General features: G+C 41.2%; 1 protein-coding gene across 3 annotated transcripts in view; it reads right to left on the bottom strand.

The window, feature by feature from the left end:
• Positions 1–17,353, bottom strand: part of LOC122560707 (interleukin-21 receptor-like) — a 62,865-nt gene that overhangs the window by 38,605 nt on the left and 6,907 nt on the right. For all 3 annotated transcript variants that reach the window (XM_043711653.2, XM_087997795.1, XM_043711652.2), the window contains 3 exons: positions 7,218–7,414; positions 4,454–4,605; positions 465–633 (listed from right to left, as the gene is read on the bottom strand). In XM_043711653.2, coding sequence (XP_043567588.1) covers positions 465–633; positions 4,454–4,605; positions 7,218–7,414 — 518 coding nt within the window. The remainder of the gene's footprint in view (positions 1–464; positions 634–4,453; positions 4,606–7,217; positions 7,415–17,353) is intronic.

The following is a 17,353-nucleotide window of genomic DNA, read 5'->3' as shown; positions in this document are numbered from 1 at the left end:
GTGATGCAGGTGAGCAGAGTGAGAGCCCCACAATAGAAACCCTCCTCACCTTAACCATCACCCTGTCTCTTCTATTTCCTCCTCGTCCACCTTTTCTTGAAGAGAAAAACCAGTACTACTCGGAAATGAACATATCGGACTTCCATTTTGAAGTTTATGCGATGCTTCATGTCTCATTCACTAGTTTTAATATTTTATTCCTTCTGGGCAACCTTTTTACTGTTCTCAATGTTCCTCTTCATCCTCTCTCTACTCTTCACATTCTCCTTCCAATATTCTCTGTTCTTCCCTGGATAGGTCCTCCCCTTGCTTACCAATCCAAATCCTTTCCTCTATGTTCTGCTAACATGTACTTCAGACCCGTGAGAACTTGGCGTTGTCCAATTCTACTCAGTTTTGGAATTGAGACCCTTTTAGCAAAGAAATCCATTGATTGACCCATAATTTTTGAATGGATCACTGACCTGTCTTCCACTTCACTTTAGGGCTCCAGTCACTCCAGGTCCCTGTATAATCGGAGTTTTCTGCAGGGCGACTGCGGATCTGTGCTGAATGCTCTGTGCTCGAATCTAACTCGGAGGCCACTAGTGCGAAAACTCTCTGGTTATTTCTGATATGCTTGACTTTCTGTTGCTGTAAATAAAGATCAATAATGTCATTACTCTTTGAAAATGTAAACCCTTCGGTCTACTGAATCAGTGTTTCCAGCAGATAGATTGTGCTCACCAAACCCTTACTCTCATGATCTGGTCTCCATGGTATTCAGCTGATTGAAATTCATTATGGAATAGGATTAGCCTGGGGCTTATTGGATATCATTCTCATCTGAGAGTCAAAAGATTCTGTTTCAAATTATATTCCATCAAAATTTGAGCCAAACCAGCATTACAGTCTAGAAGGAAGACTGCACAGATAGGGAAATCACTGAAGAAACACTACACTGGTAAAATAACAGTCCTAAGGGAGAGCTGTACTTGTAAAGGGTCAGCACTAAGGGAGTTCTGCAGTATAAAAGGGGCATCATTGAGAAAATCACAGTGGCAGAGGGTAGTTGAAGAACACTGCACAAGCAACAGGGAAGTACTGAAGGAACATTGCATTATAGAAGGATCAACATTGAGGAAGTGTTACACTGTAGAAGAAGCAGTACTGAGGGAGTGATGAACAAATGAAAGAGCTGTAGTGAGAGAACATTGCACTATAGAAGGGACAAGAAGGAAGGAGTATTACAGTGTAGAAGTGGCAGTATTGAGGGAATGATGAACTAGTGGAAGAGCTGTACTGTAAAAGGTGCAGTAATAAACAAATGTTGCACTGGCAACAAACATCAATGACATTCAGGCTTGGTTTGAACTGAAAGCAAGGCAGTGAGCAGACTGCAACCACAGGAGGTTAGTCTACTATTCTTCAGCACTTGCTACATGATCCATGGGAATGGCACTCAGGAACCATCATCTGACCATGAGAGGGAGAGCTGTTAGCAATCTATCTGGAAAAATCTCCCATCTCAGCCAGCATTCCCTCTTTAAATGGGGTATCTTCCTTCATCTGAATACAATTTTTAGTTTTAATGTCAATAGGCTGTCTCTTGTACTGAGACAGAAAACACAACAGAAATGGGAAAAGAATACATTTAAGCTTTTTAGCCTTTCCCTCAATACTTGATATGGAAGGAACCAATTTGTGGGAAATGAGGTTCATCAGCTGAATGAGGAAGTTCAGTAGGCAGTCACTAGAGGGAGCTGCGAGATGACATTGCATGAGGAATAAACCTGAGAACTGCAGGATCATAGAATATTCCAGGACACCATCCCATCTATATTTCACATGAATCACACAAACTAACCCGACCCCCACCCACACCCCATACACTGCAAAATCTCACCAGCTTTAACCCATTCTCCCACACACTGCCCTGACCCTTTAATATCTCCCCCAATACAATCACACTCTCCTGTTCTCTTGTCCCTTTATTGTTTATCCAGTTCAAACAACAATCTAATTCTCTTCTTATGAAATTCCTGAAGTTTGTTCTAATCAGTCAGGGTTTCAGAATCCTATTTCCTGTGTTAAAGTGTTTTCTTAGCTTATTTTATATTACGATTGAACCTCTTAGAATTGTATCACTGACTAGAAGAAGCATTTTTTTGTTTGTTGGTTCATGAAATGCAAGTGCTGCTGACTCAGCCAGAACTTCTTCTATCCCTAAATGCCCTTGGGAATGATATTTAAGAGTCTCATTCTTCAATCCCTGCAGTACAACTGGCGGAGGCACACACACAGTACTCTGTGGAAGGGACACTATGACTTTGACCTAGTAATGGTGAAGGAGAGATGATACAGTTCCAAGAAGGGATGTTTGTGTGATATGGAGAGGAACTTGCAGGTGATGATGTGCTCATGTATTTGCTGCCATTGTTCTCCCAGTTAGTATGTTTGGAAGAAGTTGTTGAAGAACACTTGGCAAATTGCTGCAGTACACCTTGTAAATGGTACTTTTGCTACTATGCTTCAGTGATTGAGACAGCGAATGTTTCAGGTACTGGATTGGATGCCAGTCAACAGGGTTCTTTGTTCAAGGTGACCCGAAACTTCTTGAGCATTATCAGAGCTGTGATCATCCAGGCAAGTAGCGTGTATTTCATTAGGTTTGTGCCTATAGATGGTGGACAGCTCTAGGGAGGCAAGACGTGATTATTCATGTCAGTGCTTCAGCTTTGTGTTTTGCATTGTCATCCGAGGTCCTCTATTGTTGAAGATGTTTGTGGAATCTCTATATTTAGTTGTCTATCACTATTTATAATGTAATATGACAGGACTGCTGAGCTTTGATCTGATGTATTCACAGTGGGATTGCTCAGTCCTGTCAATTGCATAATGCTTCTGCAGTTTGTCATGCAAGTAGTCCTGTTTTTGTAGCTCCAGCCAGTGTGCACTTCATTTTGAGGCATGGCTGGTGCTGTCCTGGTATGCTGTCCTCACATTCCCTCACTCTTTACTCTATATCCTTCCCTTTATTCCATGCATCCCTCACTAGTGAGAGTTAGTGAGTAGCTCAGTGAGAGTTAGTACCTAAAGAAAATTATTACAGTGCAGTTCAGTCTCTGTGGATCCTGCACAACTGAGAGCCAACTTGAGTGCAAGTTGTGCCCTAGCAATAGTCAGTATTTGTGGAACATGTACTCAGTGAGTGTAACTATATCCTAGTGAGAGTAAAGGTCTATGTGTCTGTATCCTACTGATGGTCAATGCCTTTAGAACCTATTGCCCAATGAGAGTCAACATGTGTGATGCTGTACACCAATAAGAGTCTGGTGCCTCCAGCCTCAATGAAGATTCTTAGCTCTGGTAAATCAAATTAGAAGAAAGTGCCTAGATATTCTTTTGTTTTTATTTAGGTTGGGGAAGAGTTTTGGGAGTCATGCCCACCACATCTTGAAAGAGCTCAGAGGCAGCTACAAGAGTTGCTGGATGCGGAAACATTTGTTTTGGGGAAAGGTGGATGTTGGTGATCTGGGTCTTTGTCCAGTTGTTAACAAAAACACAAAAGTACCTCCAACTTCCATTCCTGACAGTCTCTCAGCCACACCCCATTCATTGGCCATGCCCCTTAGATGCCAACCTGTGCCACCTCATGCTCTGCACTTACCCCTACTTTCCTGTATATGTTCCAAGTTATCTCAAGGCTCCTCTAATCCCCATGGTCGGTAATATCCTCTAACCTGACCTATGCCACTATACCCATCCATCATGGTCTTTACAGTCCCTGTAGTGCCATTCTATGCCAACCAAAATGCTACCATCCATTGCTCTTCCATGCCAACTCATCCAATGTCCAACATGGGCAGACCTCAGGCACATGTTGGGATTGAATAATGTTTACTGCAGACTGTTCAATGGTTATCCTCAGGCTTCTCAATTTGATGATTGAAATAGCTAAAGCACTTTTTCTTTTAAGACTGCAGTTTTAAAAAGAATTAACAGCCAAGAGATTTAAATGACTTGACAGTTTGGTAGGTTCAATGATATTTAAAAACATTTTAGGTACATTTATGTCTACTTTCAACAACCTTGAAAAGTATTTCACCACTCCCAAAGCAGATTTGAAGGGTCACCATACTTTTGTTTTTAGTTTTATTGTCACATGTACTCAAATGAGCATGGTGAAAAGTTTACAAGTCACCACGCATCTTAGATACAAAGATACTCAGGTAGAGCTTCTTGGAAAGCTAACTCATCACAAATGCTGTCAGACCTGCTGGTTTTCTCTAGCAATTTCTGGTTTAGTTCCTTTAAATCCATACTCCAGTGATAACCAGCGCCCCTTGAACTCATATGCCACTGGAATCAGTGTCTCTAGAACCTTAATGAATGTTTTCAGTACAGTACAGAAGACAATAATGCACAAACAATTCTGTATGAGTACAGTGAGACGATTAGGCCATTTTCTTACCTCCCAGCTATCTTCTTTCCTCTTGTACCTCAACTCGTATTCAAAATCATCTAAGTAATCCATCTCATCATAGGCTATTTGCCAGGTGAAGTTGTACGATTCACATGGAGAGATATACGAAACATTCAGATTGAATGGTGGAAGAGGTTTTACTGTAGCGACAAAGATTTGTTTGGCAAGTTTGAATAATGAAATACAAAATGGACATTACTTACAAATCAAAGTCCTTACTGGGTCAGGATTGTGGAGCAGACACTGTAACTGTAATTGAGGTTTTGTGAAGGCTGTATGTAGCCAAGTGTATTGACAAGATTGATGCTGATTATGAAAAATACTGGACATATACAATTTAAATCAATAATGATGAAGACAAGTCACAGGAGTCACAGGAACATTTCTACCCAAAGGATAACAGGGTTATAGAATTAGTTTCAGGAGTAAAGCCTTGAAGTGGAAAGAAATGGAATGAAGGTGCAGTAGGTTAGAAAGAGAGTGGATGATGAAATGGTGTTGGTGTGATCAATTGTGATAACTAGGGAAGTACATGATCTGTACTTGGGCAATTATCTTCCTGGTAAGCTGGCCCTATTTCTGTTTGCCTGAAACTTGTTCTAACTTACTACCTACTGAAAGAAAACAATAGTTATTGAATTAAAATAATTAATCTCCACAAGCATGTACAGGTAGTTTTACTTTGTATTTAACCTGTGCAGGACCTGCTTAACTGTTCAATAAGGCAGTGCATTAGACAGCTTAACAGTAAATCCACACTGAAAGGAAGTTACTGAAAATTATGACTTTAAGCAGGTTGCTGTAAAAATTGGTCATGGTTAGATCAGCTGGCTAGCCAGCTGGTTTGAAATGCAGAGTGATGGCCACAAAATGTGTTCAATTCTGGACCAGCTGAGGTTACGATGAAGGATTCTCTTTCTCAACCTCTTTCCTTGCCTGAGGCATTGTAATCCTCAGATTAAACCACCACTGGCTAACCCTCTCTAATAAGAGAGAAGCCCTATGGTCTGGTAAGACTATGGCAACTTTAACTTCACCTATAAAAAACAATGTTAAAGTCAGAGTTAGAACTTTTCTTGACTGTAAAGCAACACACAAGTTACGAACATATGAATAAGAAACAAAAATCGTAGATCATAGAATACAGAAGTGGTCCTTCAGCCCATTCTGTCTGTACTGCCAAAAATATAACACTATATACGCAACCTTTTTAAAGGTTGTGAGGTTACCCACCTCAGCTACCACCTCAGGCAGTGCATTCCAGATTCCTGCCACTCTCTGAAATTCCTCAAATCCCCTCTAAATCTTGCTGCGTTTCCTTTTAAAATCATGCCCCCCTGTTATTGACCCTTAAACAATTGTCCATTTTTAAATCTGTCAAAACCTCCAAATACTCAAGTCTGCTCTGCCATTCAATGGCTGATCTGATTTTAACCTCAACTCTACATTTCTCTGTATCGCTAATAATCTTTCATCCCCTTGATAATCAAGAATCTATTTATTTCTGCCTTAAAAATATTTAAAAGATTCTTCATCCACTGTCTTTTGAAGAAGGGAATTCCAAAGATTCTCAACCCTTGAAGAGAAAAATATCATTTCTTCACTTCTGTCTTACTTGGACCATGTCATTTTTAAAAACTATGACCCCTAGTTCTTGATTCTTCCTCAACTCCCATAAGCTGAACTATTCTACCATATGCATATAGCACTTTGTATTCCTAGGTGAAATGACTTGCAAATACACATAAATAAAATAAATACAATGTAAAAATAAAGATAAATTTAGCACACAGTACTTTCAGATTGGGAGAAAGTGAGGACTGCAGATGCTGGAGATCAGAGTTGAGAGTATGGTGCTGGAAAAGCACAGCCAGTCAGGCAGCATCTGAGGAGCAGGAGAATCGACATTTCAGGCATAAGTCCTTCATCAGTACTTTCAGATTGACCAGGCTCCATCTGAGGTTAGAAGTTGGTCCAGTATTGACAAATCGAGGACTACCTGCACTAACAGTTAGAACTCAGGATTTCTGTGAGTGTCAAGAGTGGGTCAGGCCAGCCACTTGGCGAAGACACTAGGGTTTAAGGCAAAATGAAAAGGCCTTGGATAGGAGGGAGACAAGGCCAGAGTGCCAGGGTGGAAGGGAAAGCCCAGAAGGGAGGCAAGGCCAAAAGGAAGTGTTACCAGGAGCCAGGGCAGCACCGGGAGGGAAAGGAATTGAGGCAAGGGTGGAAGCCCAATGGGAAAAATCATGCAGATCACAGAAGAGCAAAACTGTGGCCAAAAAATGTTAAAGTGAAACTGCAATGTTATATTGATGTCTTTAAGCAAAACGACATTAAGTGGGTCAACATTAAGCAAGAATTTACTGTAATCTGTATCTAAACTGTGCAATGCTTGCCTTGTGAGTGTCTAATAGATCTGACCAAAAGTGACGAAGTTATTATTCCCCACACTAACACTGTTCCCATGTCAATTCTTGTGATGACTAATTCACACCGTTGTGATTTCATACATAGTCATACAGCTGTACAGTGTGGAAACATATCCTTCAGTCCAACTCATCTATGTTGACCAGATATCCTAAATATCCTAAATAAATCTCATCCCATTTGCCAACATTTACCCCATATCCATCTAGTTATATACCCATCCAGATGCCTTCTAAATGTCATAATTGTACCAGCCTCCACCACTTTCTCTGGCAGCTCATTCCATACATGTGCCACCATCTGCATGAAAAAAGACACTTACTGTTTTGCGTTATATCAAAGTAAGGACATATTTCAATGTACTTTTCATCTCCTCTGTGTTTTGCTTTTATGCTGATGTTGTAATTATCCACTGTGATTCCATCTTTTTCATAGAGTTTACACTTGTACTCAGTCAGACCATTATCGCCATCAGAACAGGGAATCTGATCTAGATTACATGAAATCTCCTCATCCACCCTAGATTGGAAAATAGAAAGAAATAATACATGATTTATTGTGTGGCTTAGGAATGTTATAGTGAGCATGTGACTTAGCCCTGCAGATCATGAAGTTTTGGGTACAATCCATGTCAGCTGGAATCTCAAACAACAGAATGCTTTGGTTCTGGGACGGCAGACTCCAGAACCTGGAAACAATCCCTAAGGATAACTGACCCTGTTCACAAACTAGTATTCCCTGATGGAAAATATGGGGTCTTAGTGGGAGGACAATCTCATTTATGACCCTGTCACCTCTGACACCATTTGCTACCTAAACACGCACATAATGGATGACCAGTAAAGACAAGAACTTTAATTTAATAGTATTTTTCATGACCAGAGTGCTATATCACAAGCAAACACTTTTGATGTCATCACTTTTGTAATGCTGGACAAGTATCAACCCATGATATGCACAGTATGACAGTATGAAAGTACACACAGCAAGATTTGACAAATAGTGGTGGTCTGATCATCTGTTTTTCTGATATTGTTTGAGGAACAAATATTGACAATGTCACTGGGAGGTTTCTCCAGAATTAATTTGAATAGTGCAGTTGTTTTTTTAAAATAATTATTTTTGTTCTCTCTTAAACAATGGAGCATTAGAAGAATTGTGCTGGCTGATTATGAACTTGCTTTGAGCTCTGTGAACGGTCTATTTGTGTCCAATGAGAACTAGCACAGAATTTTTCCAAAGGCAGGGGTCCCCAACCCACAGCTGGAAAAGTAACTGGGAACTGACCACACAAGCAGCTCCCTTGCAGTCGGTTAAGTTTTTGTGAAGCATGAGTTGGCTTAATGTGGAGCCTCCATCTGTCCCCATCTCAGGACAAAGTCTCACTGGTCAACAACTCTCTAGTCCACGCCAAAAGAAACTTGGATTGTAACAAGTCCTACAGGACAAAGTGTCAGGACCCAGGGTGCAGGCTGCTTTAAGAGTTGGATGTCTGCCAAGGACCCCACATGACCAATTGCCAACTGCAGTACAGCAGAAATAAGCTAGAGGGAGCAAATATACATAATTATCTGTAACTGCAAATTGTAGTCTGAGCTGTGAAGTAAATCTGCACAACATCTGCAAGTAAATTGAATCCTTGTGACTTAATTTGCGCTATTCACCAATAAACACAAGCAGTACAAAAGATGTGGGGTGGTGATGGCCTTGTGGTATTAATCTAGAGACCCAGGTAATGTCCTGGGGACATGGGTTCAAATCCCGCCATGGCAGATGGTGGAATTTGCATTCACTCAAAATCTGGAATTAAGAATCTAATGATGACTATGAATTCATTGCTAATTGTTGGGTAAAAACCCATCTGGTTCACAAATGCTGTTTAGGGAAGGAAATTGCCATTCTGGCCCACTTGTGACTCCAGACCCACAGCAATGTGATTAGATTAGATTACTTACAGTGTGGAAAAAGGCCCTTTGGCCCAACAAGGTAAAAACAATGACTGCAGATGCTGGAAACCAGATTCTGGATTAGTGGTGCTGGAAGAGCACAGCAGTTCAGGCAGCATCCAAGGAGCAGTGAAATCGACGTTTCGGGCAAAAGCTCTCCATCAGGAATAAAGGCTGATGAAGGGCTTTTGCCCAAAACGTCGATTTCGCTGCTCCTTCGGCCCAACAAGTCCACACCGACCCGCCGAAGCACAACCCACCCATAAATTTACCCCTTCACCTAACACTACAGGCAATTTAGCATGGCCTATTCACCTGACCTGCACATTTTTGGACTGTGGGAGGAAACCTGAGCACCTGGAGGAAACCCACACAGACATGGGGAGAACATGCAAACTCCACACTGTCAGTCGCCTGAGACGGGAATTGAACCAGGGTCTCTGGCGCTGTGAGGCCGCAGTGCTAACCACTGTGCCACTGTGCCGCCCATGTGGTTGACTCTTAAATGCCTTCTACATTCCTGCTTACTTCTGATATCTTTTCACCCCTCCTTGCTTATCAAGAATCTATCTCTCCCTTTAAAAATATTCTCAAATACTACGCTTCCACCACCTTTTCAGGATGACAGTTCCAAAGACATACAGCCCTCCATATCCTTAACACTTTCTTAAATGGGTAGCCCATTTTTAAAAAAAAGTGACCTTAGGTTCTAGATTTGTTCACAAGAGGATTCAGTTCTTAATCCTATCAAGACCCTGCATGATTTTACACCTTTCAATCAAGTCACCTCTTCCTCCCCTAAACTCCAGTGAATACAAAAAAGGCTGTCCAACTTTCCACTTAATACAATCCACCCATTCCTTCAGCTCAGAAACCTTTTCTGAGTGTTGCTGAGAAAAGACGTTTTATTGAAACTTTTCATTTGGCATGCATCAGGATAATTTGCAGGAATGCCAATTAAATGCAAAGAACAATATTTGTTGTGCAGGAAAGGAGAATGATGACAGATTGACCAGTAGACTCTGATTGATTGAGGTGTTGCCATGGAAAATGCCACAATTACTGTTTCTAGACCTTGTTTAAATTTTAAACTAGGCAGGGTTTTTGCTGATCGGTCAGGGTATTGCCCTGAGAAATGAACCAGCAAATGTCATTTATTTTGTTGAGGTGAAATAGGCGCAGTGTGTATGTGCACATCTTTGTCTGCAAGGAACAGATTCCTGTTAATAATAAATGTAGCTTCCAGTACAAGCAAGTGCATCACACTGTGAACCTATGAATCCTAAATTAGTTGATGGTATAATTCTTTGCACTTCAGGAGTTTCCAGGAAGTGTTGTCCAATTTCAGAATTACTTCTAATGTTGGGAAATGTGGTAGTTGTTTTGCAAGAGTGAACTGCTTGCGTACCTTGCAAGCTGTAAACAGCCGAAGGGATTTTTTTTTATACAATCCAGCAATGTTTGGGATGTACAACCTACATACTCAGCATTAAAATTCATATCCTACATTACTCACGTGTGTGATAGGCAGAATGTCTTTTTTGCTTGATGGCAGCATTCTGTTAATACCTGGGTTCAAATCCTGCCATAGCAGATGGAGTAATTTGAATTCAATAAAAGGACAATCTGGAATCAAACCATTGTTGGAAACCTATCTGGTTCACCTATGTCCTTTACTGAAGGAAATTGCCATCTTTACCTGGTCTTGTCTACATGCAATTCCAGAACCACAGCAATGCAGTAGACTCTTAACTGCCCTCTGTGCAATTAAGGATGGGCAATAAATGCTGGCCTAGCCAGCGACACCCTCATCCCATGAATGATTAATACAATGTTCCAGGTATTTCTGGGGAGTTCCTCAACAGGACCAGGAGGGGTGGCCCTGGATGAGGGGAGTGGTTTGGGGCCTAAATTTGAAGGGGTCACCGTGGGGGTAGACCTTAGAAAGTCAGAATTGGGGAAGGGGATCTACCTCTTTCCACCCAAGGCATTGAACAGGCTAACCTGCCATTCCTCCCCCACCACCACGACCACCCCCCCCCCCCCACCCCCAACACTGTCTCTGACTTCCTTCCACTAACTGAAAGATTCGAGCTGTGAAGTCGTTGCCAAGTTGGAGTTAAGTAGCAGGATGCACATCTACAGAATTTTATGGGTTGCCCCCACTGTTGGACCAGCAGTGTGGACTGCAACATTCTGCTCCTTGAATGGGACTTTAATCCATGGCCTTCTGGTTCAGAAGCAGGACGGCTATCAATGAACCACCTGGGCTCCTTTGTTTGTATGGTGCAAATGCTCACCTTTTCTGACCACTGCAAACAGTCAACCTGTCTTATCCAAACAAGGGTACCTTAAATAGTGTGTCACCACTTGACTACTGCCAGACTTACGGGGTCAAGTGTCGGTTAGCTCAGCTGGCTGGATGACTGGTTTTCAACACAGAATAATGCCATCGTGGGCTCAATCTCCACACTGGCTAATGGAGGTTAATGTTGAAGGACTCTCCTTCTCAACCTCTCCCCTTTCCTGAGCTGTAGTGACCCTCAGGTTAAACCACTGCCGGTCATCTCTCTCTCTCTATTAAGACAGCAGCCCCATGGTCTGGAAGGCAGTGGCGACTTTATCAGCTCAAGTCTCATGGGACTTGATTATAGTTTTTTTGAGTCTGAGGCACATGTGCTACCCACTGAATCACAGTTGATAGTAGAAAGCTGCAGTAAATTCTGCTGGAACTGTTTACTGACTGTATATTCAAATAGTAAGTGATAGTGATGGCAAAAGCAAGATGTAAAGGGAAACTTTCTTTCTTTTGCAAGTTCAATAGTGTGAATATTTGAGTAAAGAAATAACTCGCAATACTCAAAGAAAACGTATAGTAATATAATTAGCTTCAACTAAGACATTTTTAAAAATGAACTGAGGAGACTGGAAATTCCCCAGGACCACAGAAGTTTTAAAAACTTCATTAGCAGTTTTGTATTTTTAAGCCTGAATATGTCAATGGAATGTTTAATGATGTCACTTTATTTGTACAATGTTACATCTGGGCAAGTTTCTGTAATTTTGTTTTAAACCAGTGGTTCTCTAAGCAAGGTTTATAAATTGACTTGTACTAGATGGAGAAAGGTACTTGGGTGGAGTTTGACTGTGCTGCACTGTCCACACCACAATGACATTAACTCTGCATAAGCAGTATTTCAAGCACAGTTTGAGATCTCAGGGGAAACCGCAACATCAGAACTCATGCCTCTAAACAATTAGCCTGATTTCAAATATATTAACAAGCTCAGTCTCTCTACCAGATTGCCAAAAATCTGCTTATCAACAGCTTGTGTGATCTTTTTGATCTGTGTCCATCTACACACTCATCTATTGTCTCCCACTTTCTCTCGCTATCCATTGCTGTCCTCCAATTATTCTGTTGCTCTCTGTCCATTCATTCCTCCTTTCTGTTTGTCTCCATTTTTATCTGTCTATCCCCATCTTGATCCAACTGCTGCCTAGATATTCACATGCGCTTTGGGTGTGCAGAATTCAGAGCTCCACAAACCTTAAAAATGTTTCCCTGAGTATTTAGTCCAAGGAGTGGACTATATTAGAGTCAGGCAGTAATCTTGAATGTAGTGAGGAAGATGTCAGGTGCAGAGGGAGGCAGGGCAGAAGGCTTGATCAAGGCTCCAGTATTGAATCCAAAATTTGAAAAGAAAGAATAAAATATCAAAAGTCCCTCCATCTCTCACCATTCACACCCTCACACACTCCCCATGTCAATCCATGCCTATATATTCCACCATACATGCTGTACTAACCATCTATCATCCTTTGCCAGCCCATACTCCAGTTACCTTCCCCCCCCACCCCCACCCACCTACTTACAATCATTCATATCTTCCAAGCTAATCAACGGCCTGTACCTATCAACCTTTTGGCCATTTATAGCTCTTAGGTCAGCCTGGTTTCAAACCATCACAATCCAGGGAAAACTCAACAGGTCTGACAGCATCCGCGAAGAGAGAAACAGAGTTAACCTCTCAAGTCTGCAGATTCAGTTCTGAAGAAGAGTCATAGCTGACTTGAAATGATAACTTGGTTTCTCTGCATTGATGCTGCCACACCTGCTGGGTTTATCCAATATTCTCTGTGTTTTTTTAAACAGATTTCCAATATCCACTGTATTTTGCTTTGACTTATGAAAATTCATGATATCTATCCATCTACTACATCAATTTTCCCATTATTCACCAAGGGCAGATTCCATAAACCATGCAGAGATGAGATAAAAATAAAGACCTCATAAATAAAGCTCCAGTTGTCTATTGCAGACTTCACTATATTGAAAAAAACTCATGCATGAAAGCACATTTCTTACATTTGCATTCCTTTGATAACAAAGCCTTATAACAACAAACATTCAAATGTATAGTGCACTTTAAAGGATCTATAAACACTTATATCATTCAATGTAACAATGTAGCAAGCACCCCAGCAATAATGGACAGTTATGAACTCAGTAATGCAGCTCTAATTTAATTATTGAACCCTTCAGGCTATGTTAACAAAGTGAGAAAACAAGCATTGTTTCAAAAGAAACACTTCAGACCTTTTTTGCTTTTACAAAGATCTAAGGGAGTTTCAAAAGCTTGACAGCTTCCTTTGACAGTGCTTTTGAAAATTCTCTGACGTTTTTGATTAATTATTTTGACTTGTTTGTTGATAATTACAACGAGCTTTACAGTAAATGAGTTTATGTACTTTTTACATATATTCACGTCTACTTTTAACAATTCCAAAAGGCACTTTACCTCCCCCAGAGGGAACATGACCTTTCCCACATTCAACCTGGGACCACATTCAAAATTCTACTTACTCTTTCCTTAAAGTTCTTAAATGACACCACTTAAAACACTCTTTTGGTAAGCATTCCAAAGACTTACAAACCTCAGAGAAAATATTACCCTTTGTCTGTCTCAAATGAAGACCTCTTATTTTTGCACTTTGTTCCCTAGTTCTGTCATCAGCAGAACAAATCTTCTTTAAGCTACTTCTAAATCATTTATATCCTTTGTTAAGCAAGATGTCGACTCACTCATATGCTGCAGAATAGTATGAAAATATTCCTACATTTATCTTCCATTCCTCGAGCAATAATATTCCACTGGCTTTTCTAATCACTTGCTGTACTTGCATTCCAAACTTTTTTGATTCATGTAGCAGGATGCCCAGATCCCTGTGCACCTCAGGGTTCTACAATTTCTCTCCATTTAACTAATCTGCTGCTTTCCTATTCTTCTTGCCAAAGTGGACAAATACACATTTTTCCACATTCGTCACCATTTACCAAAGTTTTGCTGACTCACTTATCCTAGCTACATCCCTTTGTCCACATGCCTTATGCCCTGTTCACAACCTGCATTACTAACTATCTTTGTATCATCAACAGGTTTAGCGACTGTATATTTATTCCTTCATCCGGATAAAACTCGAGTTGAGGCATCTGATAATTTAAATGGCCAGCTGCCTCTGTGAAATGCAGGTAGATGAAATATGAACTGGCCTACCACATGAAAATGACAAGTAACATGCTCTAGGTGGAGGGGGAGATTTGTACTTTCTGGGCTCATCCCTAATTTAGCCAAAATGGAGGGGGTCTCCTTCATCTTTCTCTGTTGTGGTGAAAAATCTGGGCCTTGAAATCACTGCTTCCTGCTTTAGCTCAGTTACTCCCTTATCTTGTAGTCTGGGTGATGTCCTCAGCCCTTCACCTGGTGTCCCATTGCAATGATTTCAATTGATGTGCTGCAGAAGCATGAAAAGGTGATAAGTGTACTGCAAAATCTTTGATAAGCAGCACTGCTTTACTTTAAGCATCAAGGCTGTATTCATGCTTCTGATCTCCTCTGGAGCCTCGTTGTCTATTACTGAAGGTAGTATCTGCTGACCCTATCGACAGCACTTAGAAAACTCTCCAGAGCTTTGCATGCATAGATTTCCAAGATTGCACTAGCATGGAGAATTGATATCGTTCATGTACAGGAGAAGGGAAATCTGCTCAGTTATGCAGTCCGCTTGCATATACGTAGGGCCAAAGCATTAGGCATGCACAATGATGTTGGGCCATATCTTCAGGATGAGAAGAATTTGCACATGCACAGTAAAGAGGTGTGCAGTTGAAATGACTGATCTGACAAGCTGTCTGCTCACATTTCCTTGTTAGCGCAATTTTACAATTAATATTTTTGGATTTTCTTTTAGTCGTGCTACAGATATAAGTGTTAGATTCTAACAAAATATGAGTTTCTTGCCATAAGACCCAATTCCCCTGCTAATTCAGTCAATGAAACATCTCAACCCAAAGATAAAACAGCATGAACTGTTCAGAGACAGTTTAAAGAGAGCTAACTGGCAAAGATGAGGGCTGAGTATCAGAATTTATTGCTACAAACTGAGGCACTTTGGTTATTGGGGTGGTGGGGCAGGGAGGAAGGTTCTCTCCAAAATTCACAAGCTCCGGTGAAAACTGAGAGTTTTCAACAATGCATGAACTGCTTTATGAAGAGTTACTGTCTGCTGATTACCATTGGCAAATCTCAATGCCGTTTGAGTGAGCCAAATTACTAAAGATGCAGGGCAAAAATAAGACAATCTTGACCATCACAGATAAATTTCAAGATTTCAGCTCAGAACTGGGACTTTGGCAAGAGACAATGACAGGGGGTTCACTTGAGATGTTCCCAGTAGCTTCAGCAGTGGCTAATGCAGCTTTCATGGTGTACACCCTCCTATTCAAAAACTGCAAAACATTGCAAGAGAAGTTCAATTTCTACTTACCCTCAACAAATATATAAGACTATGACTCAACACACGATTTGTTAGTTCACGATCTACTGATTCATCACAAAAACTAATGGTAAAATAAAAAGAGGAATATGCACAGCTATAGATGGACCACACATTGAAGTTGAGGTTTGGAGAGGTGGCTTTGTATGTGTTTTGGCTGACTGTGGCACGTGATTATCTGATGATCCCTGACCATACTATTGCTGTACTCCTGCCATTTGCAACCACATATGTCTGCGAGGTAATATTTTCAATATTGGCATATATGAGAAACAACACGAGAGAGCAAGATCTGCGGGTAACCCTCTCACCAATCCCTCCCTGGATCTGAAAGCTCTACACACATCAGCCCAAGTTTCCCACTGACCCAGTAAATTGCAATTTACTCAAACTTGTGTTTTGCTGTGATCCATTGCTTGTGAATAGTTAGAAATAATTGAGTTGAGCAGGTTTTGAAAATGTGTCGGTGCTCACAGTTGAAGACAGTATGATTTTGCCAGTGGATTTGAAACATTAATGCTTTTGATCCTTCTTCAATTTGTTGCATGTACTATGTTGCAAACCTCTCCAGTTAGGCCATAACCAGAGTAAATGAAAAAAATGTGATGTTTATGAACAACCAATTCAGATGAAAAATACGGGTGTCCTATGGAATTGTTTGTATCATTGAAGTGTGCCCTGATATTGAAAAGGTTAGGAACTGCTGCCATATTGGAGCGCTGATTCTCTGATGCCCTATGGGTTGTTCATCTGGAGCCCTGTGAAGTTGGTTGCCCATCCTTTATGCTGAATTGCACTGTGGCTGTACCCTGCTGTCCTATGGGATAATGCCCATAATCTGGTGGTATTCTGCATTATGTGTTAGCCGTCTACCCATATGTGATACATGGCTCTTCCATGGGTTTCTTGCATTCTGCAACTGCACCTTTCTCCTGCTTTCCAGTACTTTGGTTCTGGATCTATTCCCTTGTTCCTTACCATGGTACCATGTGAGACTGGATCCTTTCTCTGGTGTCTTGCCATATGAGACTGGGACTTTTCATCAAGGGTTTTGGGCTTTCACCTGATGCCTGTGTGGGGTTGTTTCCATTCCTTGATAACCTGTGGAGCTGAGCCCTTCCCCTATTGGCCTGCCCTAGAGGTAACTGGTGTTTCTTCTGGTACCAATCCTATTGGATTGAGTTATTGTCTGGTGTGTGTACTTTAACTGGTGTCCTGAATTACAGAACTGTGCTTCTCTGCTGATTCCCAGAAAACTGCTTCCTGGCGTTCTGCCTTCAAGACTGGACTACATCACTGGCACCCCTACACAGGTGCTCTATCTGTGGATCTGGGCCTTCTCCTTGCTATATTAGGTCACCTCTGAAATTATGGCCTTCCTCAGCTGTCCTTTGAAACTGGGTGCACTGTGGGGCTGGGCCCTTTACCTGGAAGAATGGGTTTGACAGGATGAATGGTGGTACACAGTCTGTGTGTGTGTCTATTCAAAGATATTAAACTGACAATTAAACTTAACAAAAAGTTCAATCAGCAGCTAATGGCTCTGGGAGTCTATTGCTATGAAAAGGTCTGCTGCTGCCTGATTTCATCACAAGAATGAGTGCATATGATTGATATATGAGTGTGTAAATCAATAGCTAGTAACGGGGCACAGTGATAGCAGTCCTTATCCTGG

Source organism: Chiloscyllium plagiosum, unplaced genomic scaffold (assembly GCF_037043375.1).
Source record: "Chiloscyllium plagiosum isolate Xiang-an unplaced genomic scaffold, Cpla_swu_hap1 HiC_scaffold_20, whole genome shotgun sequence".
Taxonomy (NCBI): Eukaryota; Metazoa; Chordata; class Chondrichthyes; order Orectolobiformes; family Hemiscylliidae; genus Chiloscyllium; species Chiloscyllium plagiosum.
This window is presented reverse-complemented; position numbering and strand designations above follow the sequence as displayed.